Source organism: Barbatula barbatula, assembly GCF_947034865.1.
Source record: "Barbatula barbatula genome assembly, chromosome: 15".
Taxonomy (NCBI): domain Eukaryota; kingdom Metazoa; phylum Chordata; class Actinopteri; order Cypriniformes; family Nemacheilidae; genus Barbatula; species Barbatula barbatula.
In genome coordinates, this window is record NC_136778.1 from 23284047 (window position 1) to 23307692 (window position 23646).

Genomic DNA, 23646 nt, shown 5'->3' on the forward strand with positions numbered 1-23646 from the left:
CTCACACACAGAGCTCACACACAGAGCTCACACACAGAGCTCACACACAGAGCTCACACACAGAGCTCACACACAGAGCTCACACACAGAGCTCACACACAGCTCACACACAGAGCTCACACACAGCTCACACACAGCTCACACACAGAGCTCACACACAGCTCACACACAGCTCACACACAGCTCACACACAGCTCACACACAGCTCACACACAGCTCACACACAGCTCACACACAGAGCTCACACACAGCTCACACACAGCTCACACACAGCTCACACACAGCTCACACACAGAGCTCACACACAGCTCACACACAGCTCACACACAGAGCTCACACACAGAGCTCACACACAGAGCTCACACACAGAGCTCACACACAGAGCTCACACACAGAGCTCACACACAGAGCTCACACACAGCTCACACACAGCTCACACACAGCTCACACACAGCTCACACACAGAGCTCACACACAGAGCTCACACACAGAGCTCACACACAGAGCTCACACACAGCTCACACACAGCTCACACACAGCTCACACACAGCTCACACACAGAGCTCACACACAGCTCACACACAGCTCACACACAGCTCACACACAGCTCAGACACAGCTCAGACACAGCTCACACACAGAGCTCACACACAGAGCTCACACACAGCTCACACACAGAGCTCACACACAGCTCACACACAGCTCACACACAGCTCACACACAGCTCACACACAGAGCTCACACACAGAGCTCACACACAGCTCACACACAGCTCACACACAGCTCACACACAGCTCACACACAGCTCACACACAGAGCTCACACACAGCTCACACACAGCTCACACACAGCTCACACACAGCTCACACACAGCTCACACACAGCTCACACACAGCTCACACACAGCTCACACACAGCTCACACACAGCTCACACACAGCTCACACACAGTTCACACACAGCTCACACACAGAGCTCACACACAGCTCACACACACAGCTCACACACAGAGCTCACACACAGCTCACACACAGCTCACACACAGCTCACACACAGAGCTCACACACAGCTCACACACAGAGCTCACACACAGAGCTCACACACAGCTCACACACAGCTCACACACAGAGCTCACACACAGCTCACACACAGAGCTCACACACAGAGCTCACACACAGAGCTCACACACAGAGCTCACACACAGCTCACACACAGCTCACACACAGAGCTCACACACAGCTCACACACAGCTCACACACAGAGCTCACACACAGCTCACACACAGCTCACACACAGCTCACACACAGCTCACACACAGCTCACACACAGCTCACACACAGAGCTCACACACAGCTCACACACAGCTCACACACAGAGCTCACACACAGCTCACACACAGCTCACACACACACAGCTCACACACAGCTCACACACAGCTCACACACAGAGCTCACACACAGCTCACACACAGAGCTCACACACAGCTCACACACAGCTCACACACAGCTCACACACAGAGCTCACACACAGAGCTCACACACAGAGCTCACACACAGCTCACACACAGCTCACACACAGAGCTCACACACAGCTCACACACAGAGCTCACACACAGCTCAGACACAGCTCACACACAGCTCAGACACAGCTCAGACACAGCTCAGACACAGCTCACACACAGCTCAGACACAGCTCACACACAGCTCACACACAGAGCTCACACACAGAGCTCACACACAGAGCTCACACACAGAGCTCACACACAGAGCTCACACACAGCTCACACACAGCTCACACACAGCTCACACACAGGGTCAGCTGTGTCCTAATGGTTAGAGCGTTGGGCTTGTGATCAGAAGGTTGCTGGTTCTAATCTCAGTGCCAGCAGGTCATGACTGAAGTGCCCTTGAGCAAGACACCTTACCCCTGATTGCTCTGCAGTAATGTGCCACTGTATAAAACTACTTGTAAGTCGCTTTGGATAAAAGCGTCTGCCAAATGAATAAATGTAAATGTAAATGTACAGAGCTCACACACAGAGCTCACACACACAGCTCACACACAGAGCTCACACACAGCTCACACACAGCTCACACACAGCTCACACACAGCTCACACACACAGCTCACACACAGCTCACACACAGCTCACACACAGAGCTCACACACAGAGCTCACACACAGAGCTCACACACAGCTCACACACAGCTCACACACAGAGCTCACACACAGCTCACACACAGAGCTCACACACAGCTCAGACACAGCTCACACACAGCTCAGACACAGCTCACACACAGAGCTCACACACAGCTCACACACAGAGCTCACACACAGCTCACACACAGCTCACACACAGCTCACACACAGAGCTCACACACAGAGCTCACACACAGAGCTCACACACAGCTCACACACAGAGCTCACACACAGCTCACACACAGCTCACACACAGCTCACACACAGGGTCAGCTGTGTCCTAATGGTTAGAGCGTTGGGCTTGTGATCAGAAGGTTGCTGGTTCTAATCTCAGTGCCAGCAGGTCATGACTGAAGGGCCCTTGAGCAAGACACCTTACCCCTGATTGCTCTGCAGTAATGTGCCACTGTATAAAACTACTTGTACGTCGCTTTGGATAAAAGCGTCTGCCAAATGAATAAATGTAAATGTAAATGTACAGAGCTCACACACAGAGCTCACACACACAGCTCACACACAGAGCTCACACAAGCACACGCGCGCACGCACACACGCACACAAGCACAAATGTGTTTCAGAGTTTGGCTGAAGCTCTAGTGAGATAAGAATGAAAGGGGATGTCTCATTCAGGTCCTGGTGAATTCATGTGCATTCTGTCTTTATGATATGAGAAAAGAGCAGCATTTCAACACACACACACACACACACACTCGTTCACGGGAGGTTCCAGACACAGATTTGAAATGACAGAATGAAGCTATTTTCTAGAAATGATGTTTGTGATGAACAGATGCCGTTTTCAATCACCAACAAAGCACACAACTCATGACTCAGGCATCCTTAACTACAGCCAATAATGATACAACTCTGAACACTTGTTGTGAAGTCTATCAAGTGTGTGTGTGTGTGAAGATGTGTTGAAGTGTGCGCTATGATTCTTCTCATAACAGCAGATTTCAACGTCAGCTTTATGAAAGCAACATGACGAAACACAATACTGGACAACACTACACACATCATTCAAAGAACTTGACAAAAATCTTCACAAACTTTCATTTCAAGCACCCATGCCAGACCTGACTGCTGTTAAATATTGATTTTCTTTCTCAATAACTCATCGTGTTTGTTGTTTTTGTGCACCTCTGCTGTGGACTTGATCTCAAAAGCACAACCTCCTTTTCAAACCAAGAATTTGAGCTTCATTCTGTTAGAAATCCAGAAATGTGAAGCTGTCGTGTCCTCTTGTGTAAAAACATGAAGGTCAGAGGTCAAGTGTATACTTGTGTTTACTGTTGTAAAGCAGCTATAAGGATTCAGTTCTCATGCTTCCCTCTGTCTCAATGGTTAGATCAGGCGTTAGCAACACCAAGGTCATGGGTTCAGTCCCAGGGGGTCACACATACTCAGATATAAATGTATAGAATAATGTAATGAAGTCACTTTGTATAAAACCATCTGACAAATGTATGAATTAAAATATAAATCTGTGATTGACAGCAACTCCCGTCTTCAGTCTTGACCCACAACAACCAGCACTAAACCAACACAAAACTCTACCGTGCGACGACAAGAAGTTGCTGAGAAAACATTTCTGTAAATTCAATAAAGATGAACAAACATAACTGAGATTTAATTTATGTTAGGTGCGTCATAATTCCCAAATTTGCAGTTGTGTTATTGATGGTGACAAGTTTAAGATTATTATACAGTGTGCAAAACATGTTAATAGAGAATAAGAAAGAACATTCCTGTCGTCAGATATCGCTCACAAAATAAGACAAAATTAGACCAAAACAGTTTAAAAAACGGAACTGCTTGTGATCCCAGCCAACCCAAAGATTCACCACAACCTCTCCATTCAACTAGGCTCATCAACGATTACACCGTCCAGCACAGCCAGAAACCTGGGAATGGTAATCGATGATCGGCTTAACCTCACAAGTCATGTTGCCAGCACCACCCGGTCCTGTAGATTCATCCTCTACAACATTAGGAAAATTAGACCTTTCCTATCCCAAAAAGGAAAAAAGTCACTCTCCCGTACCTTCTCTGGATCTGTTCCACATTGGTGGAATGATCTACCAACTGCTACAAGATCAGCAGACTCGGTTGCCATCATTAAAAAACCCCTGAAAACACATCTCTTCCGTCAACACGTCGCTGATTGATTTTTCCTAATTCTCTTCCCTTTCCTTCTTTAAAAAAAAAAACACACTTACTAACCTCACTATTCTTAGCTTTTTATACTGTGCTAGGCTTTAATGGACTAGTTTGATGCACTTATTGTATGTTGTTATAATTGCTTCCAATGTTTCCTCATCTGTAAGTCGCTTTGGGTAAAAGCATCTGCTAAATGACTAAATGTAAATGTAAACAAATGAAATATACTAAATCACAACCAATAAGCTATCCCTGTTATTCATAAACATTTACTAAGCTTATAATCAAAGTCAGTGAGTGCAGCTGTGACATGTCAGAGGAGAACTGGTCCTCCCGTCGGAGTCTGGTTTCTCCTGAGGTTTTTTTCTCCAATAATTTCACCACAGGGTCCTGTTGGCTTGCTTATTGGGAGACTGCATTTACTAAACCAATAAGCCCCTTGAAGAAGTGCATTTTATAATAGCTAAGGGTTGTTATGGCACGACTCATTAAAAGCCTTTAGCTGTTATAAAATGCACTTGTTACCCACTGCTTCAGACAGCTTATTGCTTTTATAAAACACATTCCATATGCGTAGCAAGGTTTCATAAAATAAAGTAAATAAAATGATATTTACCCTATGTAATGCGGTCAGCCGATTAAAAATGGGGGTATTTTATGACAGCTTGGAACTTAGAATCAGAGTCAAGCACCAGAACTGACCGTTTTATAATATATATTATATACTATAATAATCGTGCCTTTTCTAAAAACACCATGCACTGTGCTGTGTTTGACTTTTCCTCTGTTTTTCATTTTTTCTTATTTTCTCCTGTAAAGCTGCTTTGGAACAATGCACATTGTGAAATAAATACAATTAAATTGAAAGTTGAAAAAGATTCAGTCTAACCTAAAATAACAAGAAATAAAAAGAGAACACAGACTGACGTGCCACAGCCTGCACACAATCACTGGCACACACACACACACACAGTGAAAGGTGTTTAATAACACTGATGTGAGTGTTTCGTCGAGGCCAAATCTCCAGATTTTGTGGTCAGCAGAGTTTTACTGTCCACATCTGCAGGAGGGGATAAGCCATAAAAACGTCCCACATTTGGCAGACGACTCGCACGCACACACACACACAAAAGAAAGTAAAGCTTAAGACGAGAGTCTGAGCTGTAGAGAGAGAGAGAGAGAGAGAGAGAGAGAGAGAGAGAGAGAGAGCGCAGTGTTAAATGGTCTCTCTCTCTTTAACTTGTGTGACAGGGCACAATCTCGAATTATATCATAGTCTGTTTGAATACTTGATTCTGATTGGCTGGAAGGTGTGCATTAAAACTGGTTAGTTCGGTCAATGTTATATTTCAATGAGCTTTGCGTCGGGTGGTTCTTGGCCTCCATGTCGTGCATCAAAACCCTTTAATTCACGGCTAGCTGTGGATTATTCATTACTTCTGTTACAGAACACACAAGACAATATTCTGAAGACCACAATAGACAACAGTGTTCGTAGGGTGAGCACATACAGAATTTATGCTTGTTTTAAGTTTGCTTATATGTTGCTACCACATTTATACATCAGAGCCAAGGACAAAAGCTTCACAGTGACTGATAACCTGTGTGTGGGCAGGATTATTCATTAAAAGTGCCATTCTTTGGCTGTTTTCAAAGCCTTGATTATGTTTTTGGGTGTTTAACATTGGATGTCCATGGTTCTAGTTTCAAAAAACGCTTTAGATTTCACAAACTAAAGTCTGTTGTTCACCGCTGCCCGTATTCTCACAAACGATTGGATTTTTTTTCCAGTTTCTATAAAGACCCTCCTCGCAAAACACTCTGATTGGTAAAGCTGACCAGGTCTGTTGTGATTGGTTCCCCGCTTAGTGTGTGTTAAGTTAAACACATGCAGATCCACCAAAGTGTAACAGAGGTCTGCTAGTGCAGGTGCAAACGTCAATCTTTGTTTGTGAAGTGTGTTACAGGGGAACGACAGTAGAACTCACTCACAGCACAACACTAAAGCCATGAGATCATCATCAACATCATGAACAGCCACAGTAGCAACACAAGAGAATATTGCGCACATTCACATGAATCGTGTCTCTAAATATCATTTCCTGCTCCCTGATCTCTCTGTAAGTCGCTTGGGATAGAAGTGTCTGCTAAATGACTGAATGTAAATGTTAAGTGATCAAAGAGCTTCTAAACACTGATTTACTTCCATATTTCCTTGCTGTGAGTGTGTGTGTTTGTGTGTGTGTGTGTGTGTTTGTTTGTGTGTGTGTGCGCTTGCGGCGTGCGTGTGTGGATCAGAGAGTGTAGTGCAGATGCCAGTGAATCGGCCTAGCGATTAAGCCAGGCTTTCAGTCTAGACTAGAGCTGGATTTCAGGCTTTCAGAGGAACTGCCAGCACACACACGTGTATCCACGCACACACACATGCACACGCACACACACACACACACACACACTCTCTGAGGTGAGCTGATAACGGGTGCTGAATGGTTGTGACTACGCTGAGGTCCAAGTGGGATGTGCTGGTGTTTTCTGTGTTTGTGGATCAGTGAGATTCAGGGTTGTGTGAACACAATATCATCACATGAAATGAAGAGAAAAGCCATCAGCGGTGATTCATCGGGTGGAAGAATCTTTGTTGGATGAGTGTTAAACTTATTGTTAATGACCGTTAGTCAGCCAATCAGAATGAAGCATTCAACAGCCCCGTGGTATAATGCTATACAATTATTTTCACTGCATCACAGTGACTGTAAACCACCAGGAGATGCTGACATTAGATATTATTTACTAGAATCATTTCATTTATTATATAAAACACCATGTAGCGTGTTTTACCCTTTTTGGGGGTTTTTATTTAAAAGCGCTATATAAATAAAATTGAATTGAATTGAACTGTGTGGGTTTATGTGTGAGAGTTGTGGTGTTTTTGGGGCTAGGTTGTGTGTTCAGCTGTTAAAGTGAGCAGCAGATACAGAGACGGCGGCCGGGGAGTTTGAGAGACTTTACAACAGCATTTAAAGAGCAGAGAGTCATTGACTTTACAGGAGGAGCCGACACAAACAGCCCACGGGCACACTACTCACTGCTCTGTGTGTGTAACCGGAGAGCTCACTGGAACCTGTCTGACGGCTCTGTGTGTCTGTGTGTAAGACGTCTCAGGTAAGAGTCGTTGAATAGCGCTCCACACACATTCCACACTGTTGTTGGAGTGTTCTTCAGTCACAGAATAATGAACTCACACTGCAGAGCACTGATCCCAGAGCACTTCACACTACATGTTTAAGAATAAAAGTGCAGTTCATGAGTGTGTTGACATCATTGTGTTGTTTTCTATCAGTGTCGGTTGTGTTCTTGCTTTGTCTGGCCTGCAGCGCTGTCACTATGCATTATGATATTCTTCTTTCACGCTCAGTAAAGTCTCCTGACCTTGAACAGGAGAAATTAGACACTGATGAGCGATGAAGAAGAGACCGATTAACAGACAGGAGAGATACAAATAATTGACAGCCTTTCACGTCTCTGTCACGGGCTCCGCTCCATAAACACCATCACTGAGTCCAACTGATCCAGAAACAGATCACTGATGGTCTGATGAATGCTCAATGATGCTCTTACACCACGGCGTTTAATAATGTGTGTGTGTGAGGGAAATCAGAAGAGCACACAAACTATTGTTAGGATTTTTTGGTGTTGTTGGTTTTGTGATTTCTCAAGACCACATAAACACAGCCTTGGTACAAGCTAAACTTAAGTCTGGTTCAACATTTGGTCACGGTTGAGACCCCAGTCTGTTCTGAACTGAACGCTTCTGTATGAAACATCCTGATTTTTAAAATGACCGTTCATGTTGGTGATGTTCATGGACAGACAGACACTACACTTGTCATCATTACATCAGTGTTTATAGAGGAGCGGCTCACAGTCAGACGGCCGCAGGTGGACAAATAAACACATCCTCATCTTTCTCTCTCTCTCGTTTCTCACTGCCTGAGGACACACTTACAGGTCTGTGGGACAGAGAAATGCTTTCCCATCCTCCCACTAAACCACACACAAATCACATCGCATCACTCTTTTATAAATATAAATCCAGATAGAAGACATCTCTTCACTAAAACACTCCACCGCCTCAGGACACTCAAGTCACATGATATATGAAGCATCTGAATGTTCTGGCTAATGGAACGTTCCATTGAAAGTCAGATGTGGAAACATCTCCAGCGTCCGGCCCTACGGCCCTCTGTGCCCTGATGTCCAGAAGATCTCGTGGAAAGAAACCAGAACACATCAGAGAATTATTTAACGTCTTACGCATCTGTAAACTCTTTTGAGTTGACTTGTGTTCATAGGAAATCTCTTGTCAGCACTTTGTTGTTCTTAAAGGGACAGTTCACCCAGAAGTCAACATGTCCTACTATATCAGTGAATGGTGCCCCAGAACTGTTACAAGCTTTCTGTACTCAGATCAGAACTGAAAAATATCCCATCATTCTTTCAATGAACTGAGAGGGAAAACAACCACCGCTTAACCAGCAATAGACGTGAATGATCTGTCAGTTAGTGATGATGTCGTTTTCAGCAGAAGAACATTTAAACCCATTTATTTGCTTAAATATTATGTATGCAAGTTACGTTAGCATGCTATTCTGTTATTAAAGGAGTCTAAACTTTGCTGTTTTCATAGACAAAGGGGATTGTTTACATTGTTGTTACATTTATTCAATACACCAGGAATTTGGGCAAGTTGGTTTATTCCTTAAAGAGAATAAAATAAGTCAAGTAAAATAAAACATTTTTTTCTTCATAACTTCTTACTGTTCCTGTCACATAAGCAAATAATAATGAAAACACCCTTTGTGTCAAGCCACCAGAACCGAACAGAAAACCGAGCATCCCTAGTTTTGATTTACAGATCACTTTGACAAATGAACCCATTTCAGATTTGGGTTTTTTTCATAATAACAACGATAAAAATCAAGCATTTTCATCTGGGAACCCTGGTTGAGTTGACACAGAATGATCTTATCAATTTACTACTGAATGACCATCTATTGAAACGGATGCTTTTTGTTTGGAGAGGTAACAGCATCTCCCTGCAGGTATTAACTGGACCATTAACTAGCAAAAGCTCAACACAACCACACTTCACCTTTAAATCAGCACATCTCCGTCACACACAATGTAAGTAATTGTTGAAAGAAATTACCCTGCACAGGTGGCAAATTTAAAGACGTGGCTTTAAATATCCCAAAACATATTTACAAGACGCATTGACTTATCACAAGCAGCCACAAAAAAACAACCGCTTGTGTAAACAAAGAGTAGTGCATCAATTCTAACTGGGTCAAAAGAGCTGAACAAAGCCAAGATGGCCGAAGTGTCTGGGCTGATGTCATCACACACAAGAACCAGGTCATTCAAAATGGCTGTGAGCCTCCGAGACCAAGCGCCAAAACAGAAAACAGCAAAATAGAACAGCAAACGGGAACAAGTAATCAGATTTGATCTCATAACCAATCAGATTTGATCTCATAACCAATCAGATTTGATCTCATAACCAATCAGACAGCACATGCGGGACCAATCAGGACACTTAATCATAATTGCCCGTGACGCTGTCATTTTGTTAATTGTTGTAGTTTTGTAAACTGTGTTCATGACGTAAACAGCGGTGAAGTTGACCGTCACGTGTTCACTACTGCAATAATTCATGAAAAAGAAGTTAAAAGCTGACGTAAAAGAAATGTACTGGTAAGAAACTTGTTTATTAACATAGCTTGAGATTATACCCTATTTTTATGCATTTTCTCCAGTATGCTACAAAGTATCTACGGTATGTTTTTAACCCAGTTTATAAGTATTGTATAGTAAAAGACGAAAAACACAAAATCCAGAAAACGAAAAACCTGAATTTGGAAAAAGTAAAAATCAAATATATTTCAAAAAGCCCTATAAGGCATGCATGAGTATCCCTGACACAACCATGGCTCAATGTGGGCCAAGAGGGCTCATGTGACACCCCTTTTCATCTCTCTCCACAGGCTATCGGTTGATGCCCGGATCAGATTCAAGTCACTGATGTTTGCCTACAGGACTGTCACTGGATCTGCACCCGCATACTTTCACACTCTACTACACTCCTACACCCCATCAAGAACCTTCACGCCCTACTACACTCCTGCACCCCATCAAGAACCTTCACGCCCTACTACACTCCTACACCCCATCAAGAACCTTCACGCCCTACTACACTCCTAAACCCCATCAAGAACCTTCACGCCCTACTACACTCCTAAACCCCATCAAGAACCTTCACGCCCTACTACACTCCTAAACCCCATCAAGAACCTTCACGCCCTACTACACTCCTGCACCCCATCAAGAACCTTCACGCCCTACTACACTCCTACACCCCATCAAGAACCTTCACACCCTACTACACTCCTGCACCCCATCAAGAACCTTCACGCCCTACTACACTCCTGCACCCCATCAAGAACCATCACACTCTACTACACTCCTACACCCCATCAAGAACCTTCACGCCCTACTACACTCCTACACCCCATCAAGAACCTTCACACCCTACTACACTCCTACACCCCATCAAGAACCTTCCCACCCTACTACACTCCTACAACCCATCAAGAACCTTCACGCCCTACTACACTCCTACACCCCATCGAGAACCATCACACTCTACTACACTCCTACACCCCATCAAAAAACTTCACGCCCTACTACACTCCTACACCCCATCAAGAACCATCACACTCTACTACACTCCTACACCCCATCAAGAACCTTCACGCCCTACTACACCCCATCACCCCATCAAGAACCTTCCCACCCTACTACACTCCTACACCCCATCAAGAACCATCACACTCTACTACACTCCTACACCCCATCAAGAACCTTCACGTCCTACTACACTCCTACACCCCATCAAGAACCTTCACACCCTACTACACTCCTGCACCCCATCAAGAACCTTCACGCCCTACTACACTCCTACACCCCATCAAGAACCTTCACGCCCTACTACACTCCTACACCCCATCAAGAACCTTCACACCCTACTGCACTCCTACACCCCATCAAGAACCTTCACGCCCTACTACATTCCTACACCCCATCAAGAACCTTCACACCCTACTACACTCCTACACCCCATCAAGAACCTTCACACCCTACTACACTCCTACACCCCATCAAGAACCTTCACGCCCTACTACACTCCTACACCCCATCAAGAACCTTCACACCCTACTACACTCCTACACCCCATCAAGAACCTTCACGCCCTACTACATTCCTACACCCCATCAAGAACCTTCACACCCTACTACACTCCTACACCCCATCAAGAACCTTCACACCCTACTACACTCCTGCACCCCATCAAGAACCTTCACGCCCTACTACACTCCTGCACCCCATCAAGAACCATCACACTCTACTACACTCCTGCACCCCATCAAGAACCATCACACTCTACTACACTCCTACACCCCATCAAGAACCTTCACGCCCTACTACACCCCATCACCCCATCAAGAACCTTCCCACCCTACTACACTCCTACACCCCATCAAGAACCATCACACTCTACTACACTCCTACACCCCATCAAGAACCTTCACGCCCTACTACACTCCTACACCCCATCAAGAACCTTCACGCCCTACTACACTCCTACACCCCATCAAGAACCATCACACTCTACTACACTCCTGCACCCCATCAAGAACCATCACACTCTACTACACTCCTACACCCCATCAAGAACCTTCACGCCCTACTACACTCCTACACCCCATCAAGAACCTTCACACCCTACTACACTCCTACACCCCATCAAGAACCATCACACTCTACTACACTCCTACACCCCATCAAGAACCTTCACGCCCTACTACACTCCTACACCCCATCAAGAACCTTCACGCCCTACTACACTCCTGCACCCCATCAAGAACCATCACACTCTACTACACTCCTGCACCCCATCAAGAACCATCACACTCTACTACACTCCTACACCCCATCAAGAACCTTCACACCCTACTACACTCCTGCACCCTATCAAGAACCTTCACGCCCTACTACACTCCTGCACCCCATCAAGAACCTTCACGCCCTACTACACTCCTACACCCCATCAAGAACACTGTGTTCAGCAAACCAGCAGCTCCTTGTAATGCCTTCTAGTCAAGTCAAGTCAGCTTTATTTATATAGCGCCTTTTACAATTTTCATTGTTACAAAGCAGCTGTACAAGAAAACATTGACTATAAGCAAAACATAAAAGGTTATACACAAGTCAAAACAGAGGTCAAATATCAGACAGACTACCGTAAGGGCACTAAATCCCTTTCCCGCTCATTCTCCTTCACAACTCCTTCCTGGTGGAACATTCTTCCCAATGCGGTACGGACAACAACATCTCTCACAACTTTCAAAAAACTCCTCAAAACTCATCTCTTCTGTGAATACTTGACGGACAAATGAAAAAGAAAAGTACCCTAACTCTCTTCTCTCAACAGGTGTTGTTCTGGCTTTTGTTGTAACTAGTATCTTTGTATTAGTACCTATTGTATTATTGCTCTTTTATGACATATCGCTTATTGCTCCATGAACTCTCTGTAAGTCACTTTGGATAAAAGCGTCTGCTGAATGACTAAATCTAAATGTAAATGCAAATGCAATGACAGCGTCCAGGACTGTGTGCTAGTGCTGCTCAACAAACTTCTTAACATTTCTTCAACTCTGTGTCGATCAGTTGAGACATTACTATTATGTACACTCAACAACTCTAAACACACACAAACGCTATTAAAAAGCACATAAATCTGTATGTGTGTAGGAGCGTCATGTTTCTTTACGGCAGTTTCACAACGCACGCGTGAGCAGCATGTAAGCAGCACGTCACTTTTTCGGAGCCTATGTTAACAGATGAGAGCATTTATACCGCACAAGTATGTGGTGGGTGCTCGCTGGGCAGAAGCAGAACATAAGCAGCAGTGCAGCTATTATTTTGGCCCAGAGTATATTTTTGCTGCGCTGCTCACCCTCAATTAAAGTGACAGTGTGCTCTTTATGGTCAAAATGCACATGAATTAACAGTTAAAACTTTTAGCACTTTTACTTTTAAAGCATGGATGTGGTGTCACCATGACTTCCAGAAAGGCCAAAAACAAAACAGCGCATTTAAAGGTGAGTGAGGATTCTATTGTCTTGTATCGCATCATTTAAAGCACAAGATTACATGTGATGGCTTTTCATTTATAAGCTGCACCACGTGGATCTGAAAGAGCATGAAACAAGGCGGTTAAAACAAATCAACATAAGTAAAATAAGCCTTATGATGAGGTTCTGCTCATTATTATATGTATTTAAAATAATGTGTGGGCCTATCGCGACAGCAATTTTTCTATTGTCTATACTATTGTCCTTTTATAAATATTTTATGCCGCGGATCAAGTAATGATAAGATAACAATGCAGGAAAACCGTTTTAAAGAACAAAGACCTTTTGAATTGGAATGTAAACTGGGGTGTAAATATTTAAAATAAATAAAACAGACACTTCCAGTCCTTAATTATGATTGGTTGATTTACGTTACAATCCGTTATCATGAAGTTTAGAGTAAGCAGAGCCCTTGATATATGAACTCCGGAGAGGGCAGCTAATAAAACTCTCTCTCCGTGTCGCACTCTCTCTCCGTGTCGCACTCTCTCCGTGTCGCACTCTCTCTTCTCTCTCTTCTCTCTCTTCTCCCCTTTTCATGTTTCTTGAATAGATTGTTTTGTGGTATGTAGGACAATAGAATGGCTAATAAATGGTTTAATAAAGTGTGTAAAGTCAAGTCTCTCTCTCTGTGTCTCACTCTCAATGTGTCTCACTCTCTCTGTGTCTCACTCTATCCGTGTCTCACTCTATCCGTGTCTCACTCTCTCCGTGTCACACTCTCTCTGTGTCACACTCTCTCTGTGTCACACTCTCTCTCCGTGTCGCACTCTCTCCCCGTGTCGCACTCTCTCCCCGTGTCACACTCTCTCCCCGTGTCGCACTCTCTCCCCGTGTCGCACTCTCTCTCCGTGTCACACTCTCTGTGTCTCTGTCTCACTCTAAGTATCTCTCTCTCTCTTTCTGTCTCTGTCTCACTCTATGTATCTCTCTCTCTTTCTGTCTCTGTCTCACTCTAAGTATCTCTCTCTCTTTGTGTCTCTGTCTCACTCTATGTATCTCTCTCTCTTTCTGTCTCTGTCTCACTCTAAGTATCTCTCTCTCTTTGTGTCTCTGTCTCACTCTATGTATCTCTCTCTCTTTGTGTCTCTGTCTCACTCTAAGTATCTCTCTCTCTTTCTGTCTCTCTCTTTGTGTCTCTCTCTCACTCTATGTCTCTCTCTCTCTCTATGTCTCTCTCTCTCTCTATGTCTCTCTATCTCTCTATGTCTCTCTCTCTCTCTCTATGTCTCTCTCTCTCTGACAGACAGACAGACAGACAGAGATGGGAAGGTCTGTGGGGGTTTGGGGTGTATTTCTGGATTTCTTTGCCTACAGGAAGGTGACAGTGGCTCTCAGTCAGACTAGTTACAACAATTTCTACAAACATCAAACATGGGGGGTTGATCAATCACGTGCGTACGTGCGTACGCACACACACACACTAAATGCATTTTTTTTTCTCACACTTGGAAAACAACCAGGATTAAGATATGCTGCGTTTCAGCCTGTTGCAAAGTTTTGTTTTCTTCATGCTAGAACAGAAAATAAGAGTTTGTACCCACATGACCCCATTAATGTTAGTTCACACAAAATGAGCTGTTGTTAAACTGAACCATATGTGTGTTACGACCTCACCGGAGCCTCATAAAACACACACACACCTCAGCAGGGAGTTTTCAGGAACATCTAGAGGGGTGACGGGGGCTTTTCACAATGACAAACTCATGCAACACAAGAGACTGTTGTGCAGTACGAAAGCAAATCTGAGTCGAACACAAACATCAACAGACAAGCACCGTCTCACACACGCAGCAGGACGATCTAAGCACATCACATCAATTGTGCTTTGTTTTGTATTGTGTTTGAAAAGAAACACTCATCAGATTCACAGACCCCGGCAGCAGCACTTTTCTACACGTGCAAGAGAAACGTAAGGCAGACTTGACATTAACACATTCAAATCAATCTGATTGGTTCTGTGGTTCATTTGTCACGTTTGGTGTCTCTCATCTCAATAAAACACACCAACTTTTGCTGTAACGGACACATGCATCGCTCTCCTGTTTGTTTGCCTGAAGGAAAGAGTTTAACACAACTTTACTGACGGAACACATCGCTGCTTCATCCTTTAAAAAAGTTTACCGTTACAAACATGATCATTTACATTTAAAAAATGAGGAAAATACACATTGATTTCAAGACTTCATTCGTCAGAGACAAAGGCTTTACATGTATATACAGTATATTCTATCCTATGCCGTATATATATATATATATCAATAAAAAACATTCACATTATTACGTCATACGAATATATTTCTCTAGCCTACGTTTCTGCCTTTTTAAATATCCTGTCATAGTAAATGTTATATTAGCAAGTCAGACAACAAAAGTAGGCCAATGTGAAGCTCTGACATCACCTTAATTCCTGCTAAACTTTCATATGATGCTGGAAAGGCAATTTTCAAATATGTGCCTCTCAAAAGAACACACAGTTATTCTGTGCACATCCCTCGACATGTTCAAACTTGACGAAATCTCCTAAACGTCATGGTGTTGACACAGATAGAAGACAACCTGCCTCCTGACAGATGAATCACAGCTCTCTCTCTCTCATTTCCACACTCATTCACACTCTCTCTCTCTCTCTCTCAATTCAGATGTGTCGGGCTATCTCCTGTCTCAGCATGCGCTCGCTCGGACACTCCGAGAAAAAAACACACAGTAAGCTGCCAATCACAATTAAAAGCTGTCTGTAACGCACATCTCCAGCATTCTGAGGCCGTGAAATTACAAACGTTTGCTGAGAAAACCACACAACCATTCCCACAACACATGAAGGTGAAGTCCACACGAGACAATGAAACAATCCTTAACTCTTCTGAGGAAATGAAATGTTTGCTGTCTCTTAGGATTCATGAATGATTGTGTTGTTGTCCATCACAGATGTTTGTATTCAAATGTGGTCTCGGAATGAGTATCAGAGGATTATATGCTCTCACACAGATTTAGTTTTGGGTTAAACTAATCCATTAATGTGATAAGTGTCTACGTCACACATTCATATCTCAATAGTTTGTTTTAGACGACACTGGCACCCCCGTGTGCTTATCAGGTTTTCTCAAGTGGAGACTTGTGTTTAAAACTCCTGCAGAGAAAGACCCCCGTAATCTCGTTCATATCACAAACTGTGCTTTCACATTCTCAATATGACCTCATGTTTGAACCAAAACAGAGAGATCCGTTACGTCTTCTGAGCTGTGAGAAAATCCTCCTCTTCTTCATCATCATCATGGTGTTTATGGAGATCAGCTCACCACCACCATACCCTCTTTAAAGCCAGAGGACACATAAAAACAACATAATAACTCAATCCTCCATCCCACTTTCTCTTCTTCAGCAGTCTTTTAACCGGACCACCCCCCTGATAGGGGGCTGTTTGGACGGTTAGCGCGCCAAAGGAGCTTACGGCCACTACTGCCCATTACCACTATAATCCACAAAGAGTGTGTGTGTGTGTGTGCGTCCTCCGCAGCCTCCGAGCACAAACAACCTGCTCTTCACATCTGACGACTCCGGCCCTTTTCTCTGGAAATGCTCCGCACATCAGCAGACGTTCACAGAGCTCGAGTGTAAAGACAACATATAACCTTATGACCCTCACAACACAAAACACACACATCACATTATCTGCTTACTAATCAAGTACATGCCCTCAAAACACCGTTTTCAAACATCACAGAAAATGTCATGAACAGGTAAGGGTGTGTGCGTGTGTACTTCTGAAGATAGTCGTGTGACCGGCTGCGAGTCTGCAATTTGATTGGATTTGCATTTGCCGTGAGAATCCGTTAAGTCACGTGTCCTCACAATACTAAAGTCACCGGACACCAGCTCAGACACACTATTGTGAAGACTCGCGTGTTCATTTAGAAACCCAACAAATGTGCTGACAAAACCGTCAGCAACCGCCAAGAGTCTGATTTAACACCGCCGCTGCGCTGAAGCATCTGCAGATCGGGATTAAAAATCCATACGGCCGCATGAAATAAAAGCGTAAAGCAGTGGACAGACTTGTCAGGTATTGATTCTCTGTGCATAATGTAAGAAAGTTCAGGGGCTGCGCTGGACAATAGCTGTGTTTGGTGAATAGATTGTTGTGCAGAATAAGCAAGACGCAGTCCCTCTCTCAGCTCACAGCTGCTGCCATAAGCAACTCTCACACGCTACACAAAAAACATCTCAGTGCACCTTCTTTTCTTCATGACTCGTCTGTGCATGTTTAAACCCAAAAAAAGAAAGAAAAAATGTTTGTTTGGTAAAAACTCAAACCCCTTCCTGCTAATGTGGCCAGGGAACATATAACCAACCGATCATCTTATAGCTTTTTATTCAAGTTTTTTTTTATCAAAGGCAATCATAAGAATTGTTTATGTCATTTATTCACAAAAGATCATGTGAAAATACTGTACTGCAGTTTCACTGCTTCACACGACAGACGTCAAATGGGTTAAAACACTATGGTTAAAATGGTCTTTGTGAAAAGTGTGTGGTATGAATATGTCTCGCAGGCTCTGTCGCAGCATCAGATTCTCATTCGATTACTGAATCCGCACCAAACATTTCCTCGAACGGATGAGGAGAAAAAAAGACACACTCTTCATTCATCACATGCACACCAACGACACACCGGCTGAAATAAAGCAAGCGTTATACTGAAATCACGGGCTGGTCTGCACGCACTAACACACACGAATTGTGCAGCTTCTCTCATCAGAAAGTGTGTAACACGCACAGACGCTCATGAATGTGCCGTCGTGTCCAAGAGCCGCCGCGTGCATTTTCTTTTCATCCATTTCAAATTCAACACGGCAACTTCCCTACGCAAACGCTTTCTGCGTGTCCTTCTCTTTAATCATGTTTCTATGACATGACTCTGAACGTACATGCATATACAAGTAACAACACGAGAGTTCCACACTTTTAAATTCAACAAAGCAATTGAGAGAGAATTCTGGGAAGTTTTTCGGCTTCCAGTGTTGGAAATGCACAGCTCGGTGAGGGACATTGGGGCGAGATCATAGGGTCAATAACTCAGACGTCCTGGACAGATGTTTATGATGAGGATGATACCAGTGCGGATTTATCACTCACCTTTCTCTGCATGTCCCATTTGAGCTGCGTCCAGAGAAGCAGAAAGAGAGAGTGATATCACGGATTAGCTCGCTCATTTCCATAACACACTGGCGTCATTACACCAGACACTAATCGATCTGGGCTCCTGTAATTTGTCATCTGTTGTTTTTGATTTAGTCTAATAGAATTAATCTGAGGGTTAGACTCGCTCATTAATAAATCAGCAATTACACAGACAACTGTATCTCTCTCCACCCCACCCATCGTCCACCCCTGCAGAGAGATCTGTGATACGGTCATAACAGATCAAACACATCATCACGCCTTATCGAACAACAATTAAACCGCTTACGTGACAAGAAACTTTTACCAGATTAATACATTTTCTGATTCTTACAAAGCGTTCAGGGTCCAGCAATGAGAGGTGGAATATTGCATTGACCGTCAATTAGACAAATCTGAAATTTTGCCTTTACGAACATTTAAAAATCACAACAATTCAAGTGCTAACATGTTATTTGCATTTACATGTTGACATTAACCCTTGTAAATCCGTGCAGGAGGATTTGTAATCTCAGATTTGAATACTATCTGATCTTCGGTCTCTTTATTTCCTTTACTTAAATGTATATTATTTATATAAACGTTACAGATCCATCGGAATTCACATTTCTTTGCAATTTGCAAAAACGCACAATTACTTAACTTACAATTTTAAATAGATGTGAGAAATATTTCATTTGGAATATTCACAGCGAATACCGGCTCCCGAAACAATCAAAGTGCAGAAAGAGAGAAAGTGAATTTCTAATAAAGACACATATGATTTATTTACTGTATGAATGTGTCATTCGGTCTGATCGTGACTTTAATTCTTCAACTTTCCCGATTCAAACCTAAAGATATAAAGACACGGGAAGTGATAACAACAACAACAACGAAGAAGCATTTGTGACGGATCTCAGTGTGACGAAGAAAAAGAAAATGAAAGATCTGAGGGGCAAATGAATCATTTTCTCCAGGAACAGGAAAGATCTCATTAAAGGACAAATAAAAGAGCAACAGAAATGTCGGCGTAGTGAAAACGTTCTTAAACACTACAGGAAATACGTATACGAAAAAATACCTTGTGTGTGTGTGTGTGTGTGTGTGTTACGTTCCCATTAGGAGTGACTCACAACTACAGATGTAAAATGACTTTTTTTACTGTGGTAAACAGACGTGAGGTGAAATACTTCCCCGATACCTGTGTACTTCATCTCGATTTACAGCCTAAATCATCCACACGAACACACACCTCAGCAGCGCGAGAGCTTTAAACACGGCGGTCACGGAAACTTTTCTCGGTAAAGGTAAATCTTACCGGGTGTGTGTTGCGCTCCCGCGCGTCCGATCGCAGCGTGCAGCAGTAACGCGCTCAGGATGACGGCATCCATGTCTGTTGGGTTAGTTAAGAAAGTTTGTAAAGTGTCGATAAATGTTTGTTATTCCAGCCGTTCCACGCGCTCCATTCTCTCTCTCTGCGCGCACCTCTCACGCTCGCTCCCTACGAGGCTCTGTTGCACTGAGAGCGAAGAGAGAGAGAGCTCGTGTGACGTCACAGGCGCTGAGGCCCGTCGGGCGTGGACGCGCGCCGCCTACCGACGGGTCCCCGCTGCTGCTTGTCATTTTAGGTGCTTTTTAAAAGCACATAATATCTGTCAATCATACGACAAAGAAAAAAACAGATCAGCCAATCAGAAACGCCCTATGCTTGTCAATCATTTTGCGTTCTCGGGATGGCCAACGTAGACCCCGCACTTATGCACTAATCTACGCCATTTTGTAGTATAAATTGAGTTGTGTCCCAAATAACATGCACTCAACCATGTGTGAATTTAAGAAGAGTTGTATCGTCCCAAATGGAATCCTACTAACAGGAAGTTTGTCGGTTTCCAGACGAGCGCAAATTACATCAATCCTACGGAACAATGCGTGTGAATAAAAATCGAGTGTGTACATTTTCTGCCCAGGCAGCAGTACTTTAGTCACCATCAGATAGAAGCGTTATCACTCGGGAGGGGAGTTCTGCTCGAGAAGCGTGCGACCGTGTCTACAATCATATTTTCGGTTCAAAAAGTGCATCATCCGGGTACTTCAAGTGCCCTTCTTTTTTAACACACTACGTAAACTATTTATTCTTCAAAACGGCGTAGAATAGTTCATAAGCGCGCAATTTGGGCCGCACCTATCGACTTCCTGTTCAACGTTAGTTGTGTAAAGACATTTCCGGCAGTATGTAGGCTACAGAAGAGTTATTGCAAAGAGATATTAGACGATAGTAATCCACTCAACGAAAATGCAGAAGCACTCTAAGGCACACTTTTACACCACGGATGTTTCTCTCCAAAGATCGTTTAAAGCTTTATTTAGAACATAACAATAAAGCACTGCTATTAAACCATCAAAACAATTAAAAGGCAACCAACTCCAGCAAAAGCCCGGGTTTAAAATTGGGCTTTAGAATGCTTTTGCGTCTTTGTTGATTGGGTAACAATTGTCTAGTCCGGCGTATTCAGTTCCAAGAGGTCCGGTCTTTGTAAGAACTGGGAATTGTAGTTGGGCTGTGGTAGAATTAAAATGGCTAAAGAGAAAGCAGTTGGGAATTTGCAACAGGTAGCAATATTTACGGCCAGGGTCTTCAACCGAGGGTCCGCGGTGGAACAGCATGGTGTCTGCTAATTACTGTTTACTCACAGGGCAACTTTTTGTTAAAAACGTAAAGCATGCGGACAGAAATATTACAACCAATGTTCCCTTTAAGCTGCGCATGTGTGCGGATGCGCAGACTCATTGAAGCTCACGCGCATTGCAATTTGAACCTGCGAGTGGACAAAAACCTCCATTCAGGCAGCAGAAGCAATAGAATAAACGTTACATCTGCTTCATAAAAAACCGGTAGGGTTAGAATCAGTGCATTATCTGTCTCCCTTCGGATAAGTTCATAGTACACATGAAAGGAGTTGCGTGCAAATAAAGTTCATTCTCATATATTTCTGAAATTCTGTTCAAATTTGTTAAAGTTGAAAAATTCTTATTTGGCAGGCAAATTAACCGCTTCTGTATTGTAAAATCGGACAAAACTATCAGCGTTGCTCTATATGTAATGTCTTAGCTGTGACAATAAGGGTTGTTTCTATTTAAAAAGCTCTGTTTACACATTTAGTAGGGGGTCCCTGCTCCATGCATCTTTCATCTTAGGGGTCCTTGCCCCCAAAAAACGTTGAAGACCCCTGATTTACGGCATTACCAGTATTATTTAACTATTGTTTTTGTGTAATATTATGTGATATTGCATTATTAATTTTGGTGTCGTCTCAGTAAATGTCACTCTCTCACGGTAATATCAGCCATTTGAGTGTTCATGGATCTATAAACTTCTTATTTTTTAACGAAATAATAGACCCTACGGGTACTTTGAGAATGCTTATTTCAACATACTATTTTGATTTCGAATAATATGTAGGATGGATAGTGTGCAAATTGTGGCCAAGAAAATACCAAGAAGTGCACACTTCAAGACACGCTAGATACTTGATGCACTGAACGGTTGTAGTTTCGATTACGTAACGGAAGTTATGCTGGGTATTCTGATGATGACTGAGGTCATGAATTTTATTGACAGCCTTGGCAAATTAAATCACTTTCCCTCAGCTGGGAGAATGCTTATATTTCCAGTTAATATAAAACTGTTTAGTGGTCCATTTTATACAATCTAACCTTCTTAAATTAGTTGAATGAAGACAGCATTGTTTTCATAGAGATAATTCAAATTTAGTGTGTGTTCTACTCACTTTTAAAGCAAGAGCGTGTGATTTCTGCATATAAAAACCCTGACCAAATATGACTGTCTCTGTAACAGAACCACTTAGATGGCGGGAGGTAAGAGCTTCAACAATGTTTATTAGAACACACAAGAGATAAACAGGTAAGTATTGAGCATATGAAAAAGACTGATGAGCAGATAACTTTATAATACTGTCCTTGTGTTGCAGGAGATCGAGGGACTGTGGAATATGGTGGTATGCAGGTGAGGAAATGCAGCATGTGGAGAGCGATGAAGACATGGCGAACTTGGAAGACTTAGAAGACGTGAAGAACTTGGAAGTCTTGGGAATTCAACGTAGGAGAACAGGTAAGTCACATAGGTAGGTTATCCGTTTTTGAGTATGTTGCTTTTTGAGACCAGATGTAAGAGTAAGTCTTTTGTAGTGAGGCTAATGGGGGATGATTGAGCGCAGATGGAGTGGTGAAAGAGCCTGGTGTTTCCATAACAGTACCCCCCCTCCAGGGTCCGCCACTGAGGACTGAAGTCTTCGTCATCGTGGTGGCCTGCCCCTAACATGTGGGGCAGGTCGACTGGGGTGGTCCTGATGGAAGGTGTTGAGCAGCTCTTAGTCGAGGATGTCATCTCGGTTAAACCACAGCGTTCCTCTGGACAATACCCTTCCCAGTCGACCATATATTCCAGATGGCCATCATGGCGACAGGAGTTATGAATCTCTTGTACAGAATAAACTATGCCGCCTTTTAGTTCCAGTGATAGAGGAGGGGGTTCAACTGACGAACCAGGCTCTGTGGACAGTTCAGATGGTGGTGAGTGATATGGTTTATGGAAGTAAACATTCAGACGTGTCTTGATGCCTTCCCACACATCAGTTCTTTCGTTCACAACAATCACCATGTTATGACTCACATGAATACAGTACATGTGCAATACAGATGCTAAAGAGTCTGTGCTAGAGTCAGTCTTTGTGTGTGTATATGTGCGTGTGTCATTAAAGTTATTATTTTTGATTTATTATGATTTGTGCAATATGTCCAGAATTTAGAGATAGAGTTGTTAGATCAACTGCGTCTGATTCTGTCCTCCATCTGA

The 23646-nt window shown here is 43.2% G+C and overlaps 1 protein-coding gene across 1 annotated transcript in view; it reads right to left on the reverse strand.

The window, feature by feature from the left end:
• Positions 1 to 20300, reverse strand: part of ptprk (protein tyrosine phosphatase receptor type K) — an 89788-nt gene extending 69488 nt beyond the window's left edge. Inside the window, 1 exon segment of the mRNA XM_079474297.1 lies at positions 20092 to 20300. Within this exon segment, the coding sequence (XP_079330423.1) occupies positions 20092 to 20164 (73 nt within the window). The 5' untranslated portion in view covers positions 20165 to 20300.
• Between the last annotated feature and the right edge of the window lie 3346 nt (positions 20301 to 23646).